Source organism: Haliaeetus albicilla, unplaced genomic scaffold, assembly GCF_947461875.1.
Source record: "Haliaeetus albicilla unplaced genomic scaffold, bHalAlb1.1 scaffold_169, whole genome shotgun sequence".
NCBI classification, from domain to species: Eukaryota; Metazoa; Chordata; class Aves; order Accipitriformes; family Accipitridae; genus Haliaeetus; species Haliaeetus albicilla.
This window is the reverse complement of record NW_027212441.1, coordinates 1-27,411: the sequence shown is the minus strand read 5'-3', so window position 1 is coordinate 27,411 and position 27,411 is coordinate 1. Positions and strand designations below refer to the sequence as shown.

The following is a 27,411-nucleotide window of genomic DNA, read 5'->3' as shown; positions in this document are numbered from 1 at the left end:
GGCGGGGTCGCTGGATTGTTGCCATGGCAACCCCGAGGGACTCCACGGTGACCGGGGGGCGGGGTCCATCCCTATCTCATTAATATTAACGAGGCTTGTTAAGATTCATGAGGCCCGTAGCCCATAGCAACGGGGCGAGGCCCACCCTTGCAGGCCATCCCGCTCTCGCATTGGCTGCCAGGCCTGTCAGTCAAGGAGAGGGGCGGGGCTAGGCGCCTCTCACTCCTTATTGGCTCTGCCCCGCCCTCAAGAAGGCGGCTCTGATCGTTGATTGGTCAGCGTAGCTCCCTCTCACCCAATCCGGAGCGGTCCGGCCTCTCGCTGGCTGGCGCGCGCCGCCAATCATCGCGCGGCGCCGGGCTACGTCCTAACGTCCGCTCCGATTGGCCTTTTGGCCTGTCCCTCAGGGACGAGGCCGTTTATTGGCTGTGGCGGCGGGAGAGGGGCGGGCCCGGGCGGGGCGGGCACCGCCGCGGCGGAGGGCGGAGGAGACGAGAGGAGCGGACGGAGCAGCCCCGGCCCGGTGCGAACGGCCGCTCCGGCCGCCATGGAGGACGGAGTCTATGGTAGGCCCTGACTGGGCGGGGGGGGGCGGGGGGGAGGCAGGAGAGGGGCCATTTGCCCCCCGGGGGGGGCTACGGTGGCCGCGTGGGGCCAATTCCGAGCGGGGGGGGCGGGGGGGGCGGTCACGTGACGGGCCCGCAGCAGTCCCCCCCGGGGGAGTGGTCACGTGACAAGGCCTCACCACTTACCCCCCACCCCGGGGTGGGGGGCGCAGTAGGTGAAACCATTCAATGGAAGGGGGGGGGTGGGGGTGTGGATGTGACTTCCCAGACCACGCCCCCCTTTGGGGCCAGACCACGCCCCCTTTTGGGCCAGACCACGCCCTCTTTTGGTCAATCCACGGCCCCCCTTTGGGCCAGGCCACGCCCTCTTTTGGTCAATCCACGCCCCCTTTGGGCCAGGCCACGCCCTCTTTTGGTCAATCCACGCCCCCCCTTTCGGCCACACCACGCCCCCGTTTATCAGTGCGGGCCTGCGCGTGGGCGGGGTTGAAGGTGGAGAGGGGGCGTGGCTATGTCTACGGGGCGTGGCTTAGGCGAAGGGGGCGGGGTCAGGACCTAGGGCTCATGACTGTGGGGCAAGAGGGGGCTGTGTTCTGGGGCAGGGGGCGGGGTCTGCGGGAAGGGGGCGGGGCCAGGGGCGGGGGGCGGGGCCGTGACCCCCCCCCAGCTCCCCATGTGTGTGTCCCCCCCCCCAGTGCCCCCCGACCTGACGGCGGAGGAGCGGCTGGAGCTGGAGAGCATCCGGCGGCGCAAGCAGGAGCTGCTGGGGGAGATCCAGCGCCTGCGGGAGGAGCTGAGCGAGGCCATGAGCGAGGTCGAGGGGCTGGAGGCCAACGAGGGCAGGTACCCCCCAAATACACCCCCCCGGGCACCCCCAAATCCTGCCCTGGCACCCAAAATAGCCCCCTGAGGCTCTCCAGTACCTCCCAGCACCCCAAAATAGCCCCCTGAAGCTCCCAAATAGCCCCCTGAGGCTCTCCAGTACCTCCCAGCACCCTAAAATAGCCCCCTGAAGCTCCCAAATAGCCCCCGAGGCTCTCAGATACCCCCCAGCACCCCAAAATAGCCCCCTGAGGCTCTCCAGTACCTCCCAGCACCCTAAAATAGCCCCCTGAAGCTCCCAAATAGCCCCCGAGGCTCTCAGATACCCCCCAGCACCCCAAAATAGCCCCCTGAGGCTCTCCAGTACCTCCCAGCACCCTAAAATAGCCCCCTGAAGCTCCCAAATAGCCCCCGAGGCTCTCAGATACCCCCCAGCACCCCAAAATAGCCCCCTGAGGCTCTCCAGTACCTCCCAGCACCCCAAAATAGCCCCCTGAAGCTCCCAAATAGCCCCCTGAGGCTCTCCAGTACCTCCCAGCACCCCAAAATAGCCCCCTGAAGCTCCCAAATAGCCCCCTGAGGCTCTCCAGTATCTCCCAGCACCCCAAAATAGCCCCCAGAGGCTCTCAGATACCTCCCAGCACCCCAAAATAGCCTCCTGAAGCTCCCAAATAGCCCCCTGAGGCTCTCAGATACCCCCCAGCACCCCAAAATAGCCCCCGAGGCTCTCCAGTACCTCCCAGCACCCCAAAATAGCCCCCTGAGGCTCTCAGATAGCCCCCTGAGGCTCTCCAGTACCTCCCAGCACCCCAAAATAGCCCCTTGTGGCTCTCCAGTATCTCCCAGCACCCCAAAATAGCCCCCTGAAGCTCCCAAATAGCCTCCTGAGGCTCTCAGATACCCCCCCAGCACCCCAAAATAGCCTCCTGAAGCTCCCAAATAGCCCCCAGAGGCTCTCAGATACCTCCCAGCACCCCAAAATAGCCCCCTGAAGCTCCCAAATAGCCCCCTGAGGCTCTCCAGTACCTCCCAGCACCCCAAAATAGCCCCCTGAGGCTCTACAGTACCTCCCAGCACCCCAAAATAGCCCCTTGTGGCTCTCCAGTATCTCCCAGCACCCCAAAATAGCCCCCTGAAGCTCCCAAATAGCCCCCGAGGCTCTCAGATACCCCCCAGCACCCCAAAATAGCCCCCGAGGCTCTCAGATACCCCCCAGCACCCCAAAATAGCCCCCGAGGCTCTCCAGTACCTCCCAGCACCCCAAAATAGCCCCCTGAGGCTCTCAGATAGCCCCCTGAGGCTCTCAGTACCTCCCAGCACCCCAAAATAGCCCCTTGTGGCTCTCCAGTATCTCCCAGCACCCCAAAATAGCCCCCTGAAGCTCCCAAATAGCCTCCTGAGGCTCTCAGATACTCCCCCAGCACCCCAAAATAGCCCCCTGAGGCTCTCAAATACTCCCCCAGCACCCCAAAATAGCCCCCTGAGGGTCCTAAATTCCACCCAGGCACTCCAAAGTAGCCCCCTGAGGGTCCCAAATACCCCCCAGCACCCCAAATAAGCCCCCCTGAGGCTCTCCAATACCCCCCAGCACCCCAAATAAGCCCCCCTGAGGCTCTCCAATACCCCCCAGCACCCCAAAATAGCCCCCTGAGGCTCTCCAATACCCCCCAGCACCCCAAAATAGCCCCCTGAGGCTCTCAAATACTCCCCCTGTGCCCCAAAATAGCCCCCTGAGGCTCCCAAATACCCCCAGGCACTCCAAAATAGCCCCCTGAGGCTCTCCAGTACCCCCCAGCACCCCAAAATAGCCCCCTGAGAGTCCCAAATTCCACCCAGGCACCCCAAAATAGCCCCTTGAGGCTCTCAGATACCCCCTGGCACCCCAAAATAGCCCCCTGAGGCTCTCAAATACTCCCCCTGCGCCCCAAAGTAGCCCCCTGAGGCTCCCAAATAGCCACTCCAGGACCCCCAAAACCTGCCTGAGCCCCGAGAACCCCCCATCCAGAGTCCCCAAATACCCCCCTGAGACCCCAGAGCCCCCCCCAGGGCCCTGAAATATCCCTCTGAGGCTCCCAAATATTCCTCCAGGAACCCAAATACCGTCTTGAAACTCCAGCCCCCCCCCGGGTTCTTAAATACCCTTCCAGAACCCACAAATACCCCCCCAATGCCCCCAGATACCTCTCTAGGACCCCCAAATAGCCCCCCTGGTACCCCCAAATAGCCCTCTAAGACCCCAGAAACCCTCCCAGGGCCTCTAAATACCCCCTGGCACCCCTAAATACCCCTCCAGGACCCCCAAGTAGCCCCCTGATGCCCACAAGTACGCTGCTGGACCACCACATAACCCCCCTGAAATCACAGAACCCCCCCCCAGCCCCCCCAGGCCCTCAACTATCACCCTGGACCCTCAAATACCCCCTCTGAGACCCCAGACACCCCCTCCATGGCCTGTAAATACCCTCTTGGACCCTCAACTAGTCCCCTGAGACCTCAGGAACCTGGCCAGGGCCCCCAAATACCGCCCTGGGACCCTCAAATATCCCCCTGGAACCTCCGATAACCCCCAAAACCCCAGAACCACCCCCAGACCCGCACATAACCCTTCTGATATCCCAGAAACTCCTTCAGGACCCCCAAATACCCCCCAATACCTCCCCCAAGACCCCAGAAACCCCACAAGGATCCTCAAATACCCCCCCAAGACCCCAGAACATCCCCGCAGCCCCTCAAATTCCTCCCCTGAGACCCCAGAAACCCCTCCAGGGCCCCAAATCCCCCCGAAATACCTGCTCTGGGGTCCCCTATACACAGAGACCCCCTTCACCCACCAAGACGTACCCCCCCCAGGCATGGAACCCCCCCCAAAACCTTGCCCTGAGACCCCAGTATACCCCCCCTACGGTGCATGGGGTGGGCCCAAACACCCTGAGGACCCCCCCAAAATCCACCCTAAGGCCCCTAAATACCCCCCAACACCACCAAAGTACCCCCCCACCAGGAGCTTTGGGTCTTCTAAGTCTCTCTTAGGACCCCCAAAACCCTCCCCCCACAACAACCCTCTGCCTCTGGGGTCCCCCCCCAAAGTTTGAGGACCCTCCCCTGGTTTAACCCCCCCCTTCCCAACTTCAGCAAAACCCTCCAGAGGAACCGAAAAATGGGGATGGGCCGCAAGAAATTCAACATGGACCCCAAAAAGGTGAGGGGCTCCCCGTTTTTCACCCCCCCGCCGCCACCTGGGGGTGGGCGTGGGGGGGGGGGGTGGGCTTCGTGGATGTGGGGGTCCCTGATGGATTTTTGGGGCTCAGGGGATCCAGTTCCTGGTGGAAAACGAGCTGCTGCGGCACACGGCCGAAGATATCGCCCGGTTCCTCTACAAGGGCGAGGGGCTCAACAAGACGGCCATCGGCGACTACCTGGGCGAGAGGTGGGGGCTTCCAAAAAGGGGGAGGGGCTTCCAAAAAGGGGAGGGGCTTCCCCAAAGGGGGAGGGGCTTCATGAAAGTGGGAGGGGCTTCCAAAGGTTGGGGGGCTTCCCAAAGGGCCACCCCCCCCATACCCAGGAGATAGGACCAGCCCCTTGGGTTAAGCCTAGGGAGGGTCTGGGTGGGTGGGGCTTGAAGGGGTGGGGTCTGTGGGTGGGTGGGGTCTGGTGGTGATTGACAGATTGTTGTTTCGTGCCCCCCCCAAGGGAGGAGTTCAATATTGGGGTGCTGCACGCCTTCGTGGACCTCCATGAGTTTACGGACCTCAACCTGGTGCAGGCGTTGAGGTGAGGATTGGGGGGGGGGGATTTGGGGGTCCTGGGGGGGGTCACTTGTGGGGCTGGGGGGGCTTCTGGGAGGGAATTTGGGGGTCTTTTGAGGGGTGGGGAGCCCTTCGGGGGCTATTTGGGGGCCCTGGGACGAGGGGGGGCTGTTTGCAAGGTTAGGGAGCCATTTGGGGGGGGCTTGGGTGGTCTTTGGGGGGCCAACTTGGGGTCCTGGAAGAGATTTCAGGGGCCTGTTGGGGGCCGTTTGGGGGCCCTGGGGGGGCTGGTTGGGAAGCTGGGGGGACTGGGAGAGCCTTTGGGAGCCAACCTGAGGCCCTGGGAAGGAATTTGGGGGGGTCTTTTGGGGGGTTGGGGGCTGTTTTGAGGCCCTGGGGGCCTATTTGAGGGCCAGGGTGGTCTTTGGGGGCCATCCTGGGGGGTCCTGGGGGGGTATTTAGGGATGGAAAGAGGGTTAAGGACATTGAGGGGGAGACTGGGGGTCTGGGGGATCCTGTGAAGATTTTGGGGGGGTCGCATGGAGGATTATGGGGGATTTTGGGGGTCCCAGGGAGGATTTTGAGGGTCCCAGGGAGGATCTGAGGGATCTGCCGGAGGATTTGGTAGCCCTGGGGAGGATTTTGGGGGTCCCAGGGAAGATTTTGGGGATCCCAGGGAAGATTTTGAGGGTCCCAGGGAGGATTTGGCAGCCCCGGGGAAGATTTTGGGGGTCCCGGGGAGGATTTTGGGGATCCCTGGGAGGATTTGGCAGCCCTGGGGAGGATTTTGGGGGTCCCAGGGAAGATTTTGGGGATCCCAGGAAGGATTTGGCAGCCGTGGGGAGGATTTTGGGGGTCCCAGGGAGGATTTGGCAGCCGTGGGGAGGATTTTGGGGGTCCCAGGGAGGATTTGAGCGATCTGCTGGAGGATTTGGCAGCCGTGGGGAGGATTTTGGGGGTCCCAGGGAAGATTTTGAGGGTCCCAGGGAGGATTTGGCAGCCGTGGGGAAGATTTTGGGGGTCCCAGGGAAGATTTTGGGGATCCTGGGGAGGATTTGGCAGCCGTGGGGAGGATTTTGGGGGTCCCAGGGAAGATTTTGAGGGTCCCAGGGAGGATTTGGCAGCCGTGGGGAAGATTTTGGGGGTCCCAGGGAAGATTTTGGGGATCCTGGGGAGGATTTGGCAGCCGTGGGGAGGATTTTGGGGGTCCCAGGGAGGATTTGGCAGCCGTGGGGAGGATTTTGGGGGTCCCAGGGAGGATTTGAGGGATCTGCTGGAGGATTTTGGGGGTCCCGGGGAAGATTTTGGGGGTCCCAGGGAAGATTTTGGGGATCCTGGGGAGGATTTGGCAGCCGTGGGGAGGATTTTGGGGGTCCCAGGGAGGATTTGGCAGCCGTGGGGAGGATTTTGGGGGTCCCAGGGAGGATTTGAGGGATCTGCTGGAGGATTTTGGGGGTCCCGGGGAAGATTTTGGGGGTCCCAGGGAAGATTTTGGGGATCCTGGGGAGGATTTGGCAGCCGTGGGGAGGATTTTGGGGGTCCCAGGGAGGATTTGGCAGCCGTGGGGAGGATTTTGGGGGTCCCAGGGAGGATTTGAGGGATCTGCTGGAGGATTTTGGGGGTCCCGGGGAAGATTTTGGGGGTCCCAGGGAAGATTTTGGGGATCCTGGGGAGGATTTGGCAGCCCTGGGGAGGATTTTGGGGGTCCCAGGGAGGATTTGGCAGCCGTGGGGAGGATTTTGGGGGTCCCAGGGAGGATTTGAGGGATCTGCTGGAGGATTTTGGGGGTCCTGGGGAGGATTTTGGGGGTCCCGGGGAAGATTTTGGGGGTCCCGGGGAAGATTTGGCAGCCGTGGGGAGGATTTTGGGGGTCCCAGGGAGGATTTGGCAGCCGTGGGGAGGATTTTGGAGGTCGCTGAGGGTGTCGAGGGCCCCATGGAGGATTCGGGGGACGCCTGGGGGGGTGTTTGGGGTGCAGTGGAGGATTTGGGGTGTCCCTCTGTGTCCCCCCCCCGGCTCCAGGCAGTTCCTGTGGAGTTTTCGGCTGCCGGGGGAGGCGCAGAAGATCGACCGGATGATGGAAGCCTTCGCCCAGCGCTACTGTCTCTGCAACCCCGGGGTCTTCCAGTGCACGGGTAGGGGGCCGCGGGGGGGGGTCCCGTGGGAGCTCCGCCCCTAGCTCCACCCCCCTGGCCACACCCTGCCACACCCCCCCCCCGGTGTCTCTGAGGGGGCTGGGTCCCTTGTGCCCCCCCCCTTCCCCAACCCCTTCCACATACTGGGGTGCTGCCTGGGGTGACCTGGATATTGGGGTCCCCTGTGTGCCCCCCCCCCCGGTCACCTGCGTGTTGGGGTCCCCCCGTTCCCTTGTTCCTGTTGGGATACCCTGCACCCCACTGTCGCGGTCACCCCCTGCCCCCCCCCAAGGCTTTTGGGGTCCCCTGCACCCCCCCCAAGTCCCTCTGTGACCCCCCCCCAGCTGTGGGGACCCCCATTTCCCTATGCTGCACTGTTGGGGTCCCCTTGTGCCTCCCCAGGATGTTGGGGTCCCCCCCACCCCATCCCCTTGTTTGCCCCCAGGTTGCTGGGGTCCCCTGTGCCCCCCCCAAGTCTGCTGTCTGTTGGGGTGCCCCCCCCAGAGTCCCCCCCATCCCTTCAGCCCCCCCTTTAGATGCTGGGGTCCCCCCGTGCCCCCCCACCCCAAAGCCACCAGGATGCTGGGGTCCCCTCGGTGCTCTCCCTGTCTTTTGGGGTGTCCCCCCCCGGCTTATGGGGGTCCCCCCATGCCCCCCCAAGTCTGCTGTCTGTTGGGGTGCCCCCCCAGCTGTCAGAGTCCCCCCCTTTAGATGCTGGGGTCCCTCCATGCCCCCTCACCCCAAAGCCACCAGGATGCTGGGGTCCCCTCGGTGCTCTCCCTATATTTTGGGGTGCCCCCCCGGGTTATGGGGGTCCCCCCGTGCCCCCCCAAGTCTGCTGTCTGTTGGGGTGCCCCCCCCCAGAGTCCCCCCCATCCCTTCATCCCCCCCTTTAGATGCTGGGGTCCCCCCGTGCCCCCCCACCCCAAAGCCACCAGGATGCTGGGGTCCCCTCGGTGCTCTCCCTGTCTTTTGGGGTGTCCCCCCCCCCGGGTTATGGGGGTCCCCCCATGCCCCCCCAAGTCTGCTGTCTGTTGGGGTGCCCCCCCCAGAGTCCCCCCCATCCCTTCATCCCCCCCTTTAGATGCTGGGGTCCCCCCGTGCCCCCCCACCCCAAAGCCACCAGGATGCTGGGGTCCCCTCGGTGCTCTCCCTGTCTTTTGGGGTGTCCCCCCCCGGGTTATGGGGGTCCCCCCATGCCCCCCCAAGTCTGCTGTCTGTTGGGGTGCCCCCCCCCAGAGTCCCCCCCATCCCTTCATCCCCCCCTTTAGATGCTGGGGTCCCCCCGTGCCCCCCCACCCCAAAGCCACCAGGATGCTGGGGTCCCCTCGGTGCTCTCCCTATATTTTGGGGTGCCCCCCCGGGTTATGGGGGTCCCCCCGTGCCCCCCCAAGTCTGCTGTCTGTTGGGGTGCCCCCCCCAGAGTCCCCCCCATCCCTTCATCCCCCCCTTTAGATACTGGGGTCCCCCCGTGCCCCCCCACCCCAAAGCCACCAGGATGCTGGGGTCCCCTCGGTGCTCTCCCTGTCTTTTGGGGTGTCCCCCCCCCGGGTTGTGGGGGTCCCCCCCGTGACCCCCCCTGCCCCCAGACACCTGCTACGTCCTCTCCTTCGCCGTCATCATGCTCAACACCAGCCTGCACAACCCCAACGTGCGGGACAAGCCCTCGGCCGAGCGCTTCGTCGCCATGAACCGCGGCATCAACGACGGCGGGGACCTGCCCGAGGAGCTGCTGCGGGTAGGGCGGGGCCCCTGGGGGGGTGGGGCCTGAAGGGGCGGGGCCGGGAGGGCGGGGTTTGGGGGAGGAGGTGGGGGGCTTGGGGGTGAAGATGTGGGGGGCATTGGTGATGGCAGGGAGCTGCTGGGGGAGCTGTGGGGGGCGTGGCCTGGGTGGGGGCGTGGCCTGAGTGCCAGGGGGTGGGGCTTGGGGTGAAGGCATGGGGGCATTGGTGATGGCAGAGAGCTGCTGGGGGAGTTGTGGGGGGCGTGGTCTAGGGAGGGCGTGGTCTAGGGAGGGCATGGTCTAGGGAGGGCGTGGCCTGCGGGCCCGGGGGCGGGGCTTGGGGTGAAGGTGTGGGGGCATTGGTGATGGCAGAGAGCTGCTGGGGGAGTTGTGGGGGGCGTGGCCTGAGGGCACGGGGGCGGGGCTTGGGGGTGAAGGCGTGGGGGCATTGGTGATGGTAGAGAGCTGCTGGGGGTGTGGCCTGGATGGGGGCGTGGTCTAGAGAAGGGGGCGTGTCCCCAGGTGGGCTTTTTGTGGCTCTGTGGGTGGAGCTGTAGGGGAGGTGGGTGGGGCCACGGGGTGTGGGCGGGGCTTGTGCCGGTGGGAGCTTGGGGGCTTGTGGCTCGGTGGGTGGGGCTAGAGAGCATGGGCGGGGCTTGTGCTGCTGTGGGCGGGGGGTGAGTGCCTGTGGGCGGAGCGTGTGGCTCGGTGGGTGGGGCCGGTTGCCGTGGGCGGGGCTTATGGCTCTGTGGGCGGGGCCAGGGGGCTCGTGTACAGACCTGGAGCCCTGGGCTGGGGGGAGGGGGGGTGTCCCCATGGGCGGGGTGGGTGTGGCCGGGGGGCGTGGCCCGTGCCTGACCCCGCCCACCCCCCGCCCCAGAACCTGTACGAGAGCATCCGCAGCGAGCCCTTCAAGATCCCCGAGGACGACGGCAACGACCTGACCCACACCTTCTTCAACCCCGACCGCGAGGGCTGGCTGCTCAAGCTGGGTGAGCCACGCCCGCCTCCGTGGCCACGCCCACCCTGGCCACACCCCACCCCTCTGGCCCCGCCCCCTACCCCCCCAAAAACCACCTGGGTCCTCTCTGTTCTCTCTCTCTGTCCCCCTCTGCGGCTGCCCTGGGGTCCTGCTGCTCTTTATTGCTGTCTCCCCCCCTTCCCCGGCCAGACTGGGAAAGGACCAGTCCCTCCCAGTTCCCCCCCAGTCCCTCCCAGTTCCCCCCCAGTCCCGCTCAGTCCCACCTGGGTGCTCCCAGTGTCCCCCCCGGTGCCTCCCAGTATTCCCCTGTGTGCCCCCCAGTGCCCCCTTGGACCTCCTCAGTCCTTCCCAGTGCCTCCCAGTTCCTTCCCAGTGCTTCCCAGTACCCCCAAATCTCCCTCCCAGTTCCCCCGGGGGTTCGGGGGGGGGCGATTCCCGCGCGGCCGTGACTGACGTTTCCTCTCTCTCTTCCTCCCGTCTGTCTGTCCCCGTCCGTCCCTCCCCGGCCCCGTGGCCCCTTCCCGGCCCGGCCCCCCCAGGAGGTACGTACTGGGGTGGGGAGTGGGGGGGGGGGGGGGGGGGCAGCACCTGGGGACCCCCCTCCCCAAAAAAACCCCCACACTGTGCCCCCCCCAATCTATCTGTCGTCCCCCCCCCATCTGTCTCCTCCTCTATCCCCCACCCCAATCTACCCCCCCCCCCAAAAATCCCCTTGGAGCCCCCCCACAATCCATGTGGCTCCGTGGGGACCCCCCCGGACCCCCCCCCAGCGTCCCCTGAGCCCCCCCTGTCCCCCCCCCCAGGCGGGCGGGTGAAGACGTGGAAGCGGCGCTGGTTCATCCTCACCGACAACTGTCTCTACTACTTCGAGTACACCACGGTAACCCCCCCGCCCCCAAAAAAAAAAAAACCCCTCTGGGACCCCCCCCAAGCCCCCCCGGGGTAGTCTGCCCCCCCCAGCCCCCCAAAACCCTGTGGGACCCCCTGAATTCCCCCCCCCCCCCATTGCTTGGGCTCTTTTGTGTACCCCAGGGTGACCCCCCCCTGGTTCTCTGTGGGGCCCCCCCCCTGAATCCCCCTGGGCTGCCGCCCCCCCCCAACCCTCCTGGGGTTCCCCTGGGCCCCCCCACCCCAGGGGACCCCCCCATAGCCCCCAGGCCCCCCCCCCGACCACCCTGGACCCCCCAGGGAGCCTCCATAAGCTACTGGCAGACACCCCCTGACCCCTTTGGACCCCCCCCAAAGCCCCCCCTGACCCCCCCAGGTCCCCCAGGGCCCCCCCCCGACCCTTTTGCCCTCCCCCCCCCCGCCCCAGGACAAGGAGCCGCGGGGCATCATCCCCTTGGAGAACCTGAGCATCCGCGAGGTGGAAGACCCCCGCAAGCCGGTGAGCCCCCCCCCCCCCCCCGCACTGTGTCCCCTCTGTGGGTGTCCCCCCCCCCTTTGTGTCCCCTCTGCGCCCCCCCCCACCCTTTGTATCCCCAGGACCCCCCCATTTGGGGGGGGGGGCAGCTGTGGACCCCCCCCAGCTCCCCCTCCGCCTCCGCCCAACAAGGGGGTCCCCTATCCCCTTCCCCCCCCAGTCCTCCTTGTCGTGCCCCCCCCCCCCGAATTTAAGGGGCCAGCCGTGCCCCCCCCCCAAATTTAAGGGGCCAGCCGTGCCCCCCCCCAAATTTAAGGGGACATCCTTCCCCCCCCCCCATATCTCCCCCTCCCACCTCCCCCCAACAACAGGGTCCGTTTCACCCTGGGGTCCCCAATCCTCCCCCTGACCCCCCCAGCCCCCCCAAACCTCCCTGACCCCCCCCAAATTGATGTGCCCCCCCCTCAGCACTGCTTCGAGCTCTACATCCCCAACAACAAGGGGCAGCTGATCAAAGCCTGCAAGACGGAGGCGGACGGCCGGGTGGTGGAGGGGAACCACGTCGTCTATCGCATCTCCGCCCCCACCCGCGACCAGAAGGACGAGTGGATCAAATCCATCCAGTGAGCACCCCAAAAAAACCCCCCCGGACCCCCAAATTTCTTTGGGGGGGTCCTCAACATCACACCCCCCCCCCCCAAGGATTCCTATGGGGTAGGGATGCAGTAAGATGCTATGGAGCATCTTGGGGGGACCCAGGTGGCTGGGGGGGATCCAGGGGGGTTCACTCGAAACCCCACATTTGGGGAACACCCCGAAACCCTTTTGGGGGTCCTCAACCCCCCCTGGACCCCCAAATCCTCCTGGGGGTCCTCAAACCCCCCCCAGGGCTTCCTATGGGGTAGGGATGCACTAAGATGCTATGGAGCATCTTTTGGGGGGACCCAGGTGTCTGGGGGGAATCCGGGGGGGGTCACTCCAAGCCCCACATTTGGGGAACACCCCGAAACCCTTTTGGGGGTCCTCAACCCCCCCTGGACCCCCAAATCCTCCTGGGGGTCCTCAAACCCCCCCCAGGGCTTCCTATGGGGTAGGGATGCACTAAGATGCTATGGAGCATCTTTTGGGGGGACCCAGGTGTCTGGGGGGAATCCGGGGGGGGTCACTCCAAGCCCCACATTTGGGGAACACCCCGAAACCCTTTTGGGGGTCCTCAACCCCCCCTGGACCCCCAAATCCTCCTGGGGGTCCTCAACCCCCCCCCCCAGGGCTTCCTATGGGGTAGGGATGCACTAAGATGCTATGGAGCATCTTTTGGGGGGGACACCCAGGTGTCTGGGGGGGTTCACTCCAAACCCCCCACTCGGGGAACACCCCCAAACCCTTTTGGGGGTCCTCACCCCCCCCAGAACCCCAAATCTCCTGTGGGGGGTCCTCAACCCCCCCCCAGGGCTTCCTATGGGGTAGGGATGCACTAAGATGCTATGGAGCATCTTGGGGGGGGACCCAGGTGGCTGGGGGGGATCCAGGGGGGTTCACTCGAAACCCCACATTTGGGGAACACCCCGAAACCCTTTTGGGGGTCCTCAACCCCCCCTGGACCCCCAAATCCTCCTGGGGGTCCTCAAACCCCCCCCAGGGCTTCCTATGGGGTAGGGATGCACTAAGATGCTATGGAGCATCTGGGGGGCGACCCAGGTGTCTGGGGGGAATCCGGGGGGGGGTCACTCCAAGCCCCACATTTGGGGAACACCCCGAAACCCTTTTGGGGGTCCTCAACCCCCCCTGGACCCCCAAATCCTCCTGGGGGTCCTCAACCCCCCCCCCAGGGCTTCCTATGGGGTAGGGATGCACTAAGATGCTATGGAGCATCTTTTGGGGGGACCCAGGTGTCTGGGGGGAATCCGGGGGGGGTCACTCCAAGCCCCCCACTTGGGGAACCCCCCCAAACGCTCCTGGGGGTCCTCACCCCCCCCCAGAACCCCAAATCTCCTGTGGGGGGTCCTCAACCCCCCCCTAGGGCTTCCTATGGGGTAGGGATGCACTAAGATGCTATGGAGCATCTGGGGGGCGACCCAGGTGTCTGGGGGGAATCCGGGGGGGGTCACTCCAAGCCCCCCACTTGGGGAACCCCCCCAAACGCTCCTGGGGGTCCTCACCCCCCCCCAGAACCCCAAATCTCCTGTGGGGGGTCCTCAACCCCCCCCTAGGGCTTCCTATGGGGTAGGGATGCACTAAGATGCTATGGAGCATCTTTTGGGGGGACCCAGGTGTCTGGGGGGAATCCGGGGGGGGTCACTCCAAGCCCCACATTTGGGGAACACCCCGAAACCCTTTTGGGGGTCCTCAACCCCCCCTGGACCCCCAAATCCTCCTGGGGGTCCTCAAACCCCCCCCAGGGCTTCCTATGGGGTAGGGATGCACTAAGATGCTATGGAGCATCTTTTGGGGGGGACACCCAGGCGTCTGGGGGGGTTCACTCCAAACCCCCCACTCGGGGAACACCCCCAAACCCTTTTGGGGGTCCTCACCCCCCCCAGAACCCCAAATCTCCTGTGGGGGGTCCTCACCCCCCCCCCCAGCGCTTCCTATAGGGTAGGGATGCACTAAGATGCTATGGAGCATCTGGGGGGGGACCCAGGTGTCTGGGGGGGGACTTAGGTGTCTGGGGGGGGGGGTCACTCCAACCCCCCCCCTCAGGGGACCCCCCTCAAACCCTCCTGGGCGTCCTCACCCCCCCCCCCCCGCACCCCCAAATCCCCTTGGGGGTCCTCAGCACCCCTCCCGTGTCTCCCCACAGGGTGGGATGCACTAGAATTATTTTAGGGACCTGGGGGGGGACCCAAACCTCCAGCATTCCCCTGGGGGGGGGGGGGGTCCCAGGGGCAGGGACCCCCCCCAAAACTCCCAGGAGCCCCCCAAAACCCCCCCGTTTTCCCCCCCCCAGGGCGGCAGTGAGCGTCGACCCCTTTTACGAGATGCTGGCCGCCCGCAAGAAACGCATTTCGGTGAAGAAGAAGCAGGAGCAGCCCTGAGGGGGGGGGGGGGGCCGGGACCCCCCCTGGGAACAGCCCCCCCCCCCACACCCCCCCGGACCACGAGGGACCCTTCTGGACCACACGGGACCCCCCCGAGGGCCCCCCCCCCCCCTCCAGGACACCCCTGGACCACAAGGGACCCTCCTTGGATCACACAGGAGCCCTACGGGACCCCCCCCCCCCAAAAAAAAAAAAACGTGAGGGACCCCCCCAGGACCACGAGGGACCCCTCAAGGACGACGAGGGACCCCCCCCGGGACACCCACCCCACCCCAGCCCACGAGGGACCCTCCGGCACCACACAGGCCCCCCCCCCACCCCACCCCCAAAAGCCACGAGGGACCCCCTGGGACCCCCCCCCCACATTGGACCTCAAGGGACCCCCCCCCACCCTGAGGGGACACCCCTGGACCACAAGGGACCTTGAGGGACCCCCCCCCCAAAAAAAACTGGAGGGGACCCCCCAAGGACAATGTGAGACCCCTCTGGATCTCGGGGGGGGGCCCCCATCTTGAGGGGACCCCCCCCAACTTGAGGGGACCCCTCCCCAGGACAACGTGAGACCCCCCCCAAGACCATAAGGTGACCCCCCCCCAATCTTGGGGGCCACCCCCCACCTTGGGGCCCCCCCCAAACCCTGAGGGACCCCTGGAATAATATGGGGACCCCCCCGGGACCCCCAATGTGGGGGACACCACACATGGGGCCCCCCCCCCCGACATGCGTGTGAATGGACACGGACCCCCCCCCAGACACACGCACCCCCACGGAGCACACGCGAGTGGGGGGGGGGGGCACGTGTGTGTGAGTGGGGCTTCTGCTGGGCAGAAGCAGGAGGCTGGCGTGTGCGAGGCATGCACACGCGTGTGCGAGGCGTGTGCAAGCCGTGTGTGAGGTGTGCACACGCGTGTGTGAGGCGTGTATGAGGTGTGCGTGTGCGAGGCAAGAGCCTTGCGCGAGGCGTGCACGTGTGTGCGAGGCATGTATGAGGCACACGTGTGTGTGCAAGAGCCTTGTGCGAGGCGTGCACGTGTGTGCGAGGCGTGTATGTGGCATTCATGTGCGTGTGCGAGGCAAGAGCCTTGTGCAAGGCATGTACATGTGTGTGCAAGGCATGTATGAGGCACACATGCATGTGCAAGAGCCTTGCACGAGGCATGCACACGTGTGTGCGAGGCGTGTATAAGGCATGCATGTGCATGTGTGAGGCAAGAGCCTTGTGCTAGGCATGCACACACGCGTGTGCAAGGTGTGTATGAGGCACACGTGCGTGTGCAAGAGCCTTGCGCGAGGCGTGCACACGCGTGTGCGAGGCGCGTGAGGCACACATGCGTGTGCAAGAGCCTTGCGTGAGGCGTGCACACGCGTGTGCGAGGCGTGAGGCACACATGCGTGTGCAAGAGCCTTGCGTGAGGCGTGCACACGCGTGTGCGAGGCGTGTGTACAGACAAACCCTGTCTGCAGCCCCCCCCCCCGCCCCCCAGCTCCTCCCCCCTCCCAGTTCACCCCAGTCGCTCCCAGTTTGGGTTGGGGGGGGGGCTGGGGGGTCTCTGCCCCCCCCCCCCTTATTTATGTCTCTGCCCCATTAAAGCTGGTGAACACGGGGGGGGGGGTCTGGCCTTTTTTTGGGGGGGCCCAGACGCCTGGGACCCCCCCGGGGGGGTGGGGAGGAGTGGGGGGGTCACGGGGGGGGGCAGCGGCTCTTTGTAAGGTTTTATTTCACAGTTTCTGGGGGAAAAAAACACCATTTTGGGGGTGGATGGGGCTGCCCCCCCTCCCCTGGGGGGGGGGAACCCAGGCGTTAGGACCCCCCCCCCGGGTTTCCCCCATGGGGGGGGCCCAGGCGTCTGGGGGGGATGAGGGGCAGGATGGACCCCCTAAAAGTGAACCCAGATTTTTTTTGGGGGGGTGGGAGCTCTTTTGGGGGGGTCGTAGGTGTCCAAGGGGGTCCCAGGCATCGGGGGGGGGATGAGGGGCAGGATGGACCCCCTAAAAGTGGACCCAGATTTTTTGGGGGGGGGGGGCTCTTTTGGGGGGGTCCCAGGCATCTGGGGGGGGGATGAGGGGCAGGATGAACCCCCTAAAAGTGGACCCAGATTCTTGGGGGGGGGGGCTCTTTTGGGGGGGTCCCAGGCATCTGGGGGGGGGGATGAGGGGCAAGATGGACCCCCTAAAAGTGGACCCAGATTTTTTTTTGGGGGTGGGGGCTCTTTTGGGGGGGTCCCAGGCATCTGGGGGGTGGGATGAGGGGCAGGATGGACCCCCTAAAAGTGAACCCAGATTTTTTTTGGGGGGGTGGGGGGTCTTTTGGGGGGGGTCCCAGGTGTCTGGGGGGGGATGGGGGGCAGGATGGACCCCCTAAAAGTGGACCCAGATTTTTTGGGGGGGGGGCTCTTTTGGGGGGGTCCCAGGCATCTGGGGGGTGGGATGAGGGGCAGGATGGACCCCCTAAAAGTGAACCCAGATTTTTTTGGGGGGGGGGGGCTCTTTTGGGGGGGTCGTAGGTGTCCAAGGGGGTCCCAGGCATCTGGAGGGGGGGATGAGGGGCAGGATGGACCCCCTAAAAGTGAACCCAGATTTTTTTTGGGGGGGGGGGCTCTTTTGGGGGGGGTCCCAGGCATCTGGGGGGTGGGATGAGGGGCAGGATGGACCCCCTAAAAGTGAACCCAGATTTTTTTGGGGGGGGGGGGCTCTTTTGGGGGGGTCCCAGGCATCTGGGGGGGGGGTGAGGGGCAGGATGGACCCCCTAAAAGTGGACCCAGATTTTTTGGGGGGGGGTGGGGGCTCTTTTGGGGGGGTCCCAGGCATCTGGGGGGGGGATGAGGGGCAGGATGGACCCCTAAAAGTGGACCCAGATTCTTGGGGGGGGGGGGCTCTTTTGGGGGGGTCGTAGGTGTCCAAGGGGGTCCCAGGCATCTGAGGGGGGGGGGTGAGGGGCAGGATGGACCCCTAAAAGTGAACCCAGATTTTTTTTGGGGGGGGGGCTCTTTTGGGGGGGTCGTAGGTGTCCAAGGGGGTCCCAGGCATCGGGGGGGGGTGAGGGGCAGGATGGACCCCCTAAAAGTGAACCCAGATTTTTGGGGGGGGGGCTCTTTTGGGGGGGTCCCAGGCATCTGGGGGGTGGGATGAGGGGCAGGATGGACCCCCTAAAAGTGAACCCAGATTTTTTTGGGGGGGGTGGGGGCTCTTTTGGGGGGGTCCCAGGTGTCGGGGGGGGGATGAGGGGCAGGATGGACCCCCTAAAAGTGGACCCAGATTTTTTTTGGGGGGGGTGGGGGCTCTTTTGGGGGGGTCCCAGGCATCTGGGGGGTGGGATGAGGGGCAGGATGGACCCCTAAAAGTGGACCCAGATTCTTGGGGGGGGGGGCTCTTTTGGGGGGGTCCCAGGCATCTGGGGGGGGGGATGAGGGGCAAGATGGACCCCCTAAAAGTGGACCCAGATTTTTTTTTTGGGGGGTGGGGGCTCTTTTGGGGGGGTCCCAGGCATCTGGGGGGTGGGATGAGGGCAGGATGGACCCCCTAAAAGTGAACCCAGATTTTGGGGGGGGGGGGCTCTTTTGGGGGGGTCGTAGGTGTCCAAGGGGGTCCCAGGCATCTGGGGGGGGGATGGGGGGCAGGATGGACCCCTAAAAGTGAACCCAGATTTTTTTTGGGGGGGTGGGGGGTCTTTTGGGGGGGTCCAGGTGTCTGGGGGGGGATGGGGGGCAGGATGGACCCCTAAAAGTGAACCCAGATTTTTTTGGGGGGGTGGGGGGTCTTTTGGGGGGGTCCCAGGTGTCTGGGGGGGGATGGGGGGCAGGATGGACCCCTAAAAGTGAACCCAGATTTTTTTTGGGGGGGTGGGGGGTCTTTTGGGGGGGGTCCCAGGTGTCTGGGGGGGGATGGGGGGCAGGATGGACCCCTAAAAGTGAACCCAGATTTTTTTTGGGGGGGTGGGGGCTCTTTTGGGGGGGTCCCAGGTGTCGGGGGGGGGATGAGGGGCAGGATGGACCCCCTAAAAGTGAACCCAGATTTTTTTGGGGGGGTGGGAGCTCTTTTGGGGGGGTCGTAGGTGTCCAAGGGGGTCCCAGGCATCGGGGGGGGGTGAGGGGCAGGATGGACCCCCTAAAAGTGGACCCAGATTTTTTTTGGGGGGGTGGGGGCTCTTTTGGGGGGGTCCCAGGTGTCGGGGGGGGGATGAGGGGCAGGATGGACCCCCTAAAAGTGGACCCAGATTTTTTTTTGGGGGGTGGGGGCTCTTTTGGGGGGGTCCCAGGCATCTGGGGGGTGGGATGAGGGGCAGGATGGACCCCTAAAAGTGAACCCAGATTTGGGGGGGGGGCTCTTTGGGGGGGGTCTCAGGGACAGGGGTCGAAGGGCAGGGTGGTGACCCCGCCGTGCAGCTCGAGGCCACCCTCGGCCCAGGCCAGCAGGTCGCCGGCCGCCCGGGCGCCGCAGCCGGCCACCGCCGCCACCTCGGCCGCGTCCAGCACCCGGCTCCAGAGGTGGAAGTCGGAGATCTCCCCCACGAAGGCCTGCGTGGCGTCGAAGCGGCCGCCCAGCGCGTCCTGGGGGGGGACGACAGGGGGACGTGGCGCCCGCGTCGCACGGGGACGTGGCACCCGCGTGGCACGAGGATGTGGGGGCGTGGCACCCGCGTGGCACGAGGATGTGGGGACGTGGCAACCGCGTGGCACGGGGACGTGGGGACGTGGCACCCACTTGGCACGGGGACACGGGGATGTGGCACCCGCATGGCACGAGGACACGAGGATATGGGGACGTGGCACCCACTTGGCACGGGGACAGGGGGACGTGGCACCCGCGTGACACGAGGATGTGGGGACGTGGCAACCGCGTGGCACGGGGATGTGGGGACGTGGGGACATGGGGACGTGGCACCCCTGTGGCACGGGGACGTGGGGACGTGGCACCCACGTGGCACGAGGACACGAGGATATGGGGACGTGGCACCCACTTGGCACGGGGGACACGGGGACGTGGCACCCGCGTGACACGAGGATGTGGGGACGTGGCAACCACGTGGCACGAGGATGTGGGGACGTGGGGACATGGGGACGTGGCACCCACGTGGCACGAGGACACGAGGATATGGGGACGTGGCACCCACTTGGCACGGGGACACGGGGACGTGGCACCCGCGTGACACGAGGATGTGGGGACGTGGCAACCACGTGGCACGAGGATGTGGGGACGTGGGGACATGGGGACGTGGCACCCACGTGGCACGAGGACACGAGGATATGGGGACGTGGCACCCACTTGGCACGGGGACACGGGGATGTGGCACCCGCGTGGCACGAGGACATGGGGACATGGGGACATGGAACCCATTTGACACGGGGACATGGGGATGTGGCACCCTTGTGGCACGAGGACACAAGGACATGGGGATGTGGCACGGGGATGTGGGGACATGGGGACGTGGCACCCGTGTGGCACGAGGACACGAGGATATGGGGACGTGGCACCCACTTGGCACGGGGATGTGGGGACGTGGCACCCGCGTGGCACGAGGACACGAGGATGTGGGGACGTGGGGGCATGGGGACGTGGCACCCACTTGGCACGGGGACGTGGGGATGTGGCACCCACGTGGCACGGGGACGTGGCACCCACGTGGCACGAGGACACGAGGATATGGGGACGTGGCACCCACTTGGCACGGGGACACGAGGATATGGGGACATGGCACCCGCTTGGCACGGGGACACAGGGATGTGGCACCCGCGTGGCACGAGGACACGAGGATATGGGGACGTGGCACCCACTTGGCACGGGGACACGGGGATGTGGCACCCGCGTGGCACGAGGACACGGGGATGTGGCACCCGTGTGGCACCGGGACACGAGGACGTGGGGATGTGGCAACCGCTTGGCGTGGGGATGTGGCACCCACGTGGCACGGAGACACGAGGACATGGGGATGTGGCACGGGGATGTGGGGACAAAGGGACATGGCACGGGGACACGAGGACGTGGGGACGTGGCACCCGCTTGGCACGGGGACACGAGGACGTGGGGACACGGGGACGTGGCACAGGGATGTGGGGACATGGGGACGTGACACCCACGTGGCACGGGGACACGAGGGTGTGGGGGACGTGGCACAGGGATGCGGAACCCCCGTGGCACGAGGACGTGGGGATGTGGCACCCGTGTAGCGTGGGGATGGGGACGTGACACCCGCGTCGCACGGGGACACGAGGACGGGGGGGACGTGGGACCCACGTGGCACAGGGACGTGGGGACACGACCCCCGCGTGGCACGGGGACACGAGGACGTGAAGACACGGCACGCGGACGTGGGGACACGGGCGCGTGTCCCTGTGCCCCCCCCGGTGCCCCCCGACCCCGTGTCACCCCCAGACTCTCCCGTGTGTGTGTCCCCCCCCCAAATCCCGTCCCCGTGGCCGTACCTGCTCCTGGCCGAGGACGAGGACGCCGTGGGGGCGCAGGGGGTGTCCGGCCGCCAGCCCCCGCCCCGGCCACGGGGGGTCCGTCCTGGAAACTCCGCCACGTGCCCCCGCCGCCGTCCAGGTGACGCAGACGTGCTGCCACCGGCCCGGCGACGGGGACAAGGCCAGTGGCACCGCCTTTTTGGGGGGGGGGGGGTGTCGGGGGGGGGGTGCACCCAGCCCCCAGCCCCACAGACACCCCCCCCATGCCCCACGGAGCCCCCACGGAGCCCAGCACAACCCCACAGGGTTCCCGCGTAGCCCCCCCATAGTGCCCCCCATAGCCCCCAAACCCCCATAGCCCCCCCATAGCCCCCCCTGCCCCCATAGCCCCCCCATAGTGCCTCCCATAGCCCCCAGACCCCCAGACCCTCCCCATACCCCCCCATATCCCCCATATCCCCCATCCCCATAGCCCCCCCACCCCCCACCCCCCCATTATCCCCATAGCCCCCCCATATCCCCCATATCCCCCATCCCCATAGCCCCCCCCACCCCCCAGCCCCCATTATCCCCATAGCCCCCCCATATCCCCCATATCCCCCATCCCCATAGCCCCCCCACCCCCATTATCCCCCATAGCCCCCCCATATCCCCCATATCCCCCATCCCCATAGCCCCCCCACCCCCCCCAGCCCCCCCATACCCCTCCATACCCCCCCCCCAAACCTGATCATCCACCAGCAGCTCCATGGGGCGGCCCCCCCAGGCCAGCAGCACCAGTTCGTTGGGTTGCCCGGGGGCGGCGTAAGAAAAGGGGGTGCCCAAAGCTGGGGCCCCCCCCGGCCGTAACCAGAGGCAGGCGGACAGAGCCCGCAGCGCCCGTCGCACCGTCCCCCGCGCCCGAGCGAACATGTAGTTGGTGCGGAGGGGAAAGGCCACGCGGAAACCCCCCCGGTGACCCCCGGCACCTGGGGGGGGGGAGATGTCTATAGGGACCCCCCCCCCCAATTGTCAGTATTGGGGTGGGTGGTGGGAGGGGGGTCTTAGGGGGCCCAGGCCTGGGGGGGGGTCCAAAAAATTCTGGGCCGTGGGGTCAGCAGTACTTGGGGGTGTCTTTTGGGGGGGGCAGACCTGGGGGGGGTCCCAGACCTGGGGGGGGTCCCAGACCTGGGGGGTCCCCAAAACCTCTGGCCCATGGGGTCACCAGCCTGTCCCTGAGGTGGGGGGGGTCCCAGACCTGGGGGGGTCCAGACCTGGGGGGGGTCCCCAAAACTTCTGGCCCATGGGGTCACCAGCCCTTGGGGACACTTTCTCTGAGGTGGGGGGGTCCCAGACCTGGGGGGGGTCCCAGACCTGGGGGGTCCCCAAAACCTCTGGCCCATGGGGTCACCAGCCTGTCCTGAGGTGGGGGGGTCCCAGACCTGGGGGGGGGGCCCAAAACTTCTGGGCCGTGGGGTCAGCAGTACTTGGGGGTGTCTTTTGGGGGGGGCAGACCTGGGGGGGGGGGTCCCAGACCTGGGGGGGGGTCTCCAAAACCTCTGGCCCATGGGGTCACCAGCCTGTCCCTGAGGTGGGGGGGTCCCAGACCTGGGGGGGGGGCCCAAAACTTCTGGGCCGTGGGGTCAGCAGTACTTGGGGGTGTCTTTTGGGGGGGGGCAGACCTGGGGGGGGGTCCCAGACCTGGGGGGGGGTCTCCAAAACCTCTGGCCCATGGGGTCACCAGCCTGTCCCTGAGGTGGGGGGGTCCCAGACCTGGGGGGGGTTCCCAGACCTGGGGGGGGTCCCCAAAACTTCTGGCCCATGGGGTCACCAGCCTGTCCCTGAGGTGGGGGGGTCCCAGACCTGGGGGGGGTCCCCAAAACTTCTGGCCCATGGGGTCACCAGCCCTTGGGGACACTTTCTCTGAGGTGGGGGGGGTCCCAGACCTGGGGGGGGGTCCCAGACCTGGGGGGGGGTCTCCAAAACCTCTGGCCCATGGGGTCACCAGCCTGTCCCTGAGGTGGGGGGGTCCCAGACCTGGGGGGGGGGGGGGCCAAAACTTCTGGGCCGTGGGGTCAGCAGTACTTGGGGGTGTCTTTTGGGGGGGGGGGCAGACCTGGGGGGGGTCCCAGACCTGGGGGGGGGTCCCCAAAACCTCTGGCCCATGGGGTCACCAGCCTGTCCCTGAGGTGGGGGGGGTCCCAGACCTGGGGGGGGGGGTCCCAAAAATTCTGGGCCATGGGGTCAGCAGTACTTGGGGGGTGTCTTTTGGGGGGGGTCCCAGACCTGGGGGGGGTCCCAGACCTAGGGGGGGTCTCCAAAACCTCTGGCCCATGGGGTCACCAGCCTGTCCCTGAGGTGGGGGGGTCCCAGACCTGGGGGGGGTCCCAGACCTGGGGGGGGTCCCCAAAACCTCTGGCCCATGGGGTCACCAGCCTGTCCCTGAGGTGGGGGGGTCCCAGACCTGGGGGGGGTCCCAGACCTAGGGGGGGGTCTCCAAAACCTCTGGCCCATGGGGTCACCAGCCTGTCCCTGAGGTGGGGGGGTCCCAGACCTGGGGGGGGGGGGGGCCAAAACTTCTGGGCCGTGGGGTCAGCAGTACTTGGGGGTGTCTTTTGGGGGGGGGGGCAGACCTGGGGGGGGTCCAGACCTGGGGGGGGGGTCTCCAAAACCTCTGGCCCATGGGGTCACCAGCCTGTCCCTGAGGTGGGGGGGTCCCAGACCTGGGGGGGGTCCCCCAAAACTTCTGGCCCATGGGGTCACCAGCCCTTGGGGACACTTTCTCTGAGGTGGGGGGGGTCCCAGACCTGGGGGGGTCCCAGACCTGGGGGGTCCCCAAAACCTCTGGCCCATGGGTCACCAGCCTGTCCCTGAGGTGGGGGGGTCCCAGACCTGGGGGGGGTCCCAGACCTAGGGGGGGGTCTCCAAAACCTCTGGCCCATGGGGTCACCAGCCTGTCCCTGAGGTGGGGGGGTCCCAGACCTGGGGGGGGTCCCAGACCTGGGGGGGGGTCTCCAAAACCTCTGGCCCATGGGGTCACCAGCCTGTCCCTGAGGTGGGGGGGTCCCAGACCTGGGGGGGGGGCCCAAAACTTCTGGGCCGTGGGGTCAGCAGTACTTGGGGGTGTCTTTTGGGGGGGGGGCCAGACCTGGGGGGGGGGTCCCAGACCTGGGGGGGGGGTCTCCAAAACCTCTGGCCCATGGGTCACCAGCCTGTCCCTGAGGTGGGGGGGTCCCAGACCTGGGGGGGGTCCCAGACCTGGGGGGGGGTCTCCAAAACCTCTGCCCATGGGGTCACCAGCCTGTCCCTGAGGTGGGGGGTCCCAGACCTGGGGGGGGGGCCCAAAACTTCTGGGCCGTGGGGTCAGCAGTACTTGGGGGTGTCTTTTGGGGGGGGCAGACCTGGGGGGTCCCCAAAACCTCTGGCCCATGGGGTCACCAGCCTGTCCCTGAGGTGGGGGGGTCCCAGACCTGGGGGGGGGGTGGTCCCAAAAATTCTGGGCCGTGGGGTCAGCAGTACTTGGGGGTGTCTTTTGGGGGGGGGGCAGACCTGGGGGGGGTCCCAGACCTGGGGGGGGGTCCCCAAAACCTCTGGCCCATGGGGTCACCAGCCTGTCCCTGAGGTGGGGGGGTCCCAGACCTGGGGGGGGGTCCCAGACCTGGGGGGGGTCCCCAAAACCTCTGGCCCATGGGGTCACCAGCCTGTCCCTGAGGTGGGGGGGTCCCAGACCTGGGGGGGGGGGGGGCCAAAACTTCTGGGCCGTGGGGTCAGCAGTACTTGGGGGTGTCTTTTGGGGGGGGGGGCAGACCTGGGGGGGGTCCCAGACCTGGGGGGGGGTCCCCAAAACCTCTGGCCCATGGGGTCACCAGCCTGTCCCTGAGGTGGGGGGGGGTCCCAGACCTGGGGGGGGGGGTCCCAAAAATTCTGGGCCATGGGGTCAGCAGTACTTGGGGGTGTCTTTTGGGGGGGGTCCCAGACCTGGGGGGTCCCCAAAACCTCTGGCCCATGGGGTCACCAGCCTGTCCCTGAGGTGGGGGGGTCCCAGACCTGGGGGGGGTCCCAGACCTGGGGGGGGTCCCCAAAACTTCTGGCCCATGGGGTCACCAGCCCTTGGGGACACTTTCTCTGAGGTGGGGGGGTCCCAGACCTGGGGGGGTCCCAGACCTGGGGGGTCCCCAAAACCTCTGGCCCATGGGGTCACCAGCCTGTCCCTGAGGTGGGGGGTCCCAGACCTGGGGGGGTCCCAGACCTGGGGGGTCTCCAAAACCTCTGGCCCATGGGGTCACCAGCCTGTCCCTGAGGTGGGGGGGTCCCAGACCTGGGGGGGGGGGGGGCAAAACTTCTGGGCCGTGGGGTCAGCAGTACTTGGGGGTGTCTTTTGGGGGGGGGGCCAGACCTGGGGGGGGTCCCAGACCTGGGGGGGGTCCCCAAAACCTCTGGCCCATGGGGTCACCAGCCTGTCCCTGAGGGGGGGGGTCCCATCCCTGGGGGTCCCCACCCTGGGGGTCCCAACCTGGGGGTCCCTACCCTCTGTCCCCGGGGGTCCCCACCCTTGGGGGTCCCTGTCCCCTCACCCTTGGGGGTCCCCACTTCTGGGGGTCCCCACCCTGGGGGGTCCCTGTCCCCTCGCCCTTGGGGTCCCCACTTCTGGGGGTCCCCACCCTGGGGGTCCCTGTCCCCTCACCCTTGGGGGTCCCCACTTCTGGGGGTCCCCACCCTGGGGGGTCCCTGTCCCCTCGCCCTTGGGGGTCCCCATTTTGGGGGTCCCCACCCTGGGGGTCCCTGTCCCCTCACCCTTGGGGGTCCCCACTTCTGGGGGTCCCACCCTGGGGGTCCCTGTCCCCTCACCCTTGGGGGTCCCCACTTCTGGGGGTCCCCACCCTGGGGGGTCCCTGTCCCCTCGCCCTTGGGGGTCCCCATTTTGGGGTCCCCACCCTGGGGGGTCCCTGTCCCCTCACCCTTGGGGGTCCCCATTCCTGGGTGTCCCCACCCTGGGGGGTCCCTGTCCCCTCGCCCTTGGGGGTCCCCATTTTGGGGGTCCCCACCCTGGGGGGTCCCTGTCCCCTCACCCTTGGGGGTCCCCACTTCTGGGGGTCCCCACCCTGGGGGGTCCCTGTCCCCTCGCCCTTGGGGGTCCCATTTTGGGGGTCCCACCCTGGGGGGTCCCTGTCCCCTCACCCTTGGGGGTCCCCACTTCTGGGGGTCCCCACCCTGGGGGGTCCCTGTCCCTCGCCCTTGGGGGTCCCCACTTCTGGGGGTCCCCACCCTGGGGGGTCCCTGTCCCCTCACCCTTGGGGGTCCCCACTTCTGGGGGTCCCCACCCTGGGGGGTCCCTGTCCCCTCGCCCTTGGGGGTCCCCACTTCTGGGGTCCCCACCCTGGGGGGTCCCTGTCCCCTCACCCTTGGGGGTCCCCACTTCTGGGGGTCCCATTCCTGGGTGTCCCCACCCTTGGGGGTCCCTGTCCCCTCGCCCTTGGGGGTCCCCATTTTGGGGGTCCCCACCCTGGGGTCCCCTCACCCTTGTGCTTGTCCTGGGGGTCCTGGGGGTCTCCGGGGTCGCCGCGGTCCTGGGGGTCGTCGTGGTCCTCGTCCTCCTCCTCCTCCTCCTCGCGGTCGCCATGGCGATGGCCGTGGGCCCAAGGATGCTCGGGGCGGTTGCCGTGGAGACGGCCGAGGTTGCCGTGGTCCCCGTGGTGGTTGCCGTGGTTGCCGTAGTGGTTGCCACGGAGATGAGCGTGGTGGTGATGGTGGCGGTTGCCACGGCGATCGTCGAAGGGGTCGCCGGGCAGGTTGGCGTGTTTGGCGTGGTCGTGGTTGCCGTGGTTACCGTAAGGGTTGCTATGGAGGATGCTGGGGTGGTTGCCGTGGTCGCTGTGGTTGCCATGGAGACCTTCGTGGTGGTTGCCATGGAGGATGCCGTGGTGGTTGCTGTGGTCACCGGCCTTGCTGTGGTCACCGGCCTTGCTGTGGTCGCCGTGGTGGTTGCCATGGAGACCTTCGTGGTGGTTGCCATGGTCACCGGCCTTGACGTGGTCGCCGTGGCGACCGTGGTGGTCGCCGGCCTTGCCGTGGTCACCGTGATGGTTGCCATGGAGACCTTCATGGTGGTTGCTATGGAGGATGCCATGATGGTTGCCGTGGTCGCCGGCTTTGCCGTGGTCACCGTGGTGACCGTGGTGGTCACCAGCCTTGCCGTGGTCACCAGCCTTGCCATGGTCACCGTGATGGTTGCCATGGAGACCTTCATGGTGGTTGCTATGGAGGATGCCGTGATGGTTGCCGTGGTCGCCGGCTTTGCCGTGGTCGCTGTGGTGGTTGCCATGGAGGCCTTCGTGATGGTTGCCATGGAGGATGCCATGATGGTTGCCGTGGTCGCCAGCCTTGCCGTGGTCGCCGTGGTGACCGTGGTGGTCGCCGTGGGGACCGTGGCGGTGGTCGCCGTGGTGGTTGCCGTGGTCGCCGTGGTGGTGGTGGTCGTTGCCATGGTTGCCGTGGTGATGGTGGCCGTGGGGGTGGGTGCCGTTGCCGCGGTGGTGGAGCTGCAGCTCAGGAGCCCGATCTTCTTCTGCAGGGCCTCCCGCAGCCCCGACACGTTGCGGCTCTGATGGGGTGGGGGGGGGGTCCGGTCACCCCACAGACCCCCAACCTGCCCCCCA

General features: G+C 66.7%; 2 protein-coding genes across 4 annotated transcripts; one reads left to right on the top strand and one right to left on the bottom strand.

Annotated features, from left to right (window-relative positions):
* Positions 1 to 425: 425 nt before the first annotated feature.
* On the top strand, positions 426 to 14,543 carry CYTH2 (cytohesin 2). 3 transcript variants are annotated; one of them, XM_069777834.1, is made up of 12 exons: positions 426 to 566; positions 1,262 to 1,409; positions 4,521 to 4,587; positions 4,697 to 4,815; positions 5,079 to 5,159; positions 7,157 to 7,269; positions 8,859 to 9,007; positions 9,873 to 9,985; positions 10,776 to 10,854; positions 11,290 to 11,361; positions 11,839 to 11,960; positions 14,285 to 14,542. In XM_069777834.1, the coding sequence occupies exons 1-12, from the start codon at positions 548 to 550 to the stop codon at positions 14,370 to 14,372; spliced, it is 1,170 nt and encodes a 389-aa protein (XP_069633935.1). In that variant the 5' UTR covers positions 426 to 547; the 3' UTR covers positions 14,373 to 14,542. The 3 variants fall into 3 exon arrangements, with proteins under 3 accessions (XP_069633935.1, XP_069633934.1, XP_069633936.1); XM_069777833.1 differs by having other exon boundaries at positions 9,873 to 9,984; positions 10,778 to 10,854; positions 11,806 to 11,960; positions 14,285 to 14,540; XM_069777835.1 differs by lacking the exon at positions 11,290 to 11,361 and having other exon boundaries at positions 9,873 to 9,984; positions 10,778 to 10,854; positions 11,806 to 11,960; positions 14,285 to 14,543.
* A 4,162-nt stretch (positions 14,544 to 18,705) lies between these two features.
* On the bottom strand, positions 18,706 to 27,356 carry LOC138684111 (uncharacterized; the record flags this gene model as incomplete). The annotated part of the gene is made up of 6 exons (XM_069777837.1): positions 18,706 to 18,922; positions 20,795 to 20,971; positions 21,503 to 21,744; positions 26,274 to 26,676; positions 26,836 to 26,852; positions 26,958 to 27,356. Coding segments are annotated over 6 exons (1,448 nt in total), but the record flags the coding sequence as incomplete, so codon positions are not given.
* Between the last annotated feature and the right edge of the window lie 55 nt (positions 27,357 to 27,411).

What these genes read in the sequence shown, in the direction of transcription:
- CYTH2 (XM_069777833.1), top strand. An exon ending in TGCCCGAGGAGCTGCTGCGG is followed by an intron (nt 9,008 to 9,872) that starts GTAGGGCGGGGC and finishes CCCCCGCCCCAG; the next exon opens with AACCTGTACGAGAGCATCCG. An exon ending in GAGTGGATCAAATCCATCCA is followed by an intron (nt 11,961 to 14,284) that starts GTGAGCACCCCA and finishes TCCCCCCCCCAG; the next exon opens with GGCGGCAGTGAGCGTCGACC.